Raw genomic sequence first — 1,207 nt, forward strand, 5'->3', positions numbered from 1 at the left:
TATGCCTGTGAGTCCCCAACAAAGCCTCCAGCTTCTATTTGGATATAAAATGTAAGTCACTACTGGATCCACAAGCAGGACTATGGTAAAGAAATTTCTCCACCTAACCAGCTCCTTTTACACGATGTTACATGTTTCTTTTGTTTTTTCATTTTGGCAAATATTGATTGACTATCATCTTCGCGTTAGTCTGCGTCCTGAGTGCCAGGATACAGAATCTAAAAAGATGGACAGGACACAGGACCTGCCTTCTGGGAGTTCACACTTTTTTTTTTTTTTTTTGAGACGGAGTTTTGCTCTTGTCACCCAGGCTAGAGTCCAATGGTGAGTTCTTGGCTCACTGCAACCTCCACCTCCGGGGTTCAAGTGATTCTCCTGCCTCAGCCTCCCAAGTAGCTGGGATTACAGGTACCAGTCACCACGCCCAGATAATTTTTGTATTTTTAGTAGAGACAGGGTTTCATCATTTTGGTCAGGCTGGTCTTGAACTCCTGACCTTGGGTGGTCCACCTGCGTCAGCCTCCTAAAGTGCTGGGATTATAGGCATGAGCCACCACACCCTGCTAGGAGTTCACACTTTAGTTGGGGAAAATATACAATAAGCAAGCCAATTTTTAAAATGAGAATTTCAATCAGAGTTAAATGCTACAAAGACAATCTCACAGAAAGCTGGGATGTAGAATGATAAGGCTCTCAAACAAAATAGTAAGAGAAACTATTATTTCTTACGATGTTTGTCTTTCTTTGTATCGGTACTCAGCTGAGTCTGCAGTGCTTCAGAGGCAGCTTTCATTTTATAAAAAGCTATGATTTCTCCTTCCAGTTGTTTTTTCTCTTCCTCGAGCTTCCTTATCTCTTCCTGTTGAATCATTTTAAGATGCTCGAACTTGTCCTGCAGCTGTGAAACCAATGTGCAGTTGTGACACCAAAGTACAGTGTGGCTGAGCACCCAGAAGAACACGCTTTTTTCTGATCAAACAAACCCAAATCATCAGAGTAGAGCATGATCTTAATAACAATCTCAAAAACTCAGGAGTAAACACTCAGATATGCAATTTTTCTTTTCTTTCTTTTTTCCTTTTTTGAGATGGAGTCTCACTCTGTTGCCCAGGCTGGAGTACCGTGGCACAATCTTGGCTCACTGCAACCTCCATTTCCTGGTTCCAGTGATTCTCCTGCCTCAACCTCCCGAGAAGCTGGGACTACA

The 1,207-nt window shown here is 42.6% G+C and overlaps 1 protein-coding gene across 1 annotated transcript in view; it reads right to left on the minus strand.

Moving 5' to 3' along the window:
* Window positions 1-6: 6 nt before the first annotated feature.
* Window positions 7-1,207, minus strand: part of LOC105515715 (septin-14-like) — a gene marked incomplete at its 5' end in the record, with an annotated part of 13,045 nt that continues 11,844 nt past the window's right edge. The window contains one exon of the mRNA XM_011947585.1: window positions 7-898. Coding sequence (XP_011802975.1) covers window positions 719-898 — 180 coding nt within the window. The remainder of the gene's footprint in view (window positions 899-1,207) is intronic.

Source organism: Colobus angolensis, unplaced genomic scaffold (assembly GCF_000951035.1).
Source record: "Colobus angolensis palliatus isolate OR3802 unplaced genomic scaffold, Cang.pa_1.0 Scaffold268, whole genome shotgun sequence".
Taxonomy (NCBI): domain Eukaryota; kingdom Metazoa; phylum Chordata; class Mammalia; order Primates; family Cercopithecidae; genus Colobus; species Colobus angolensis.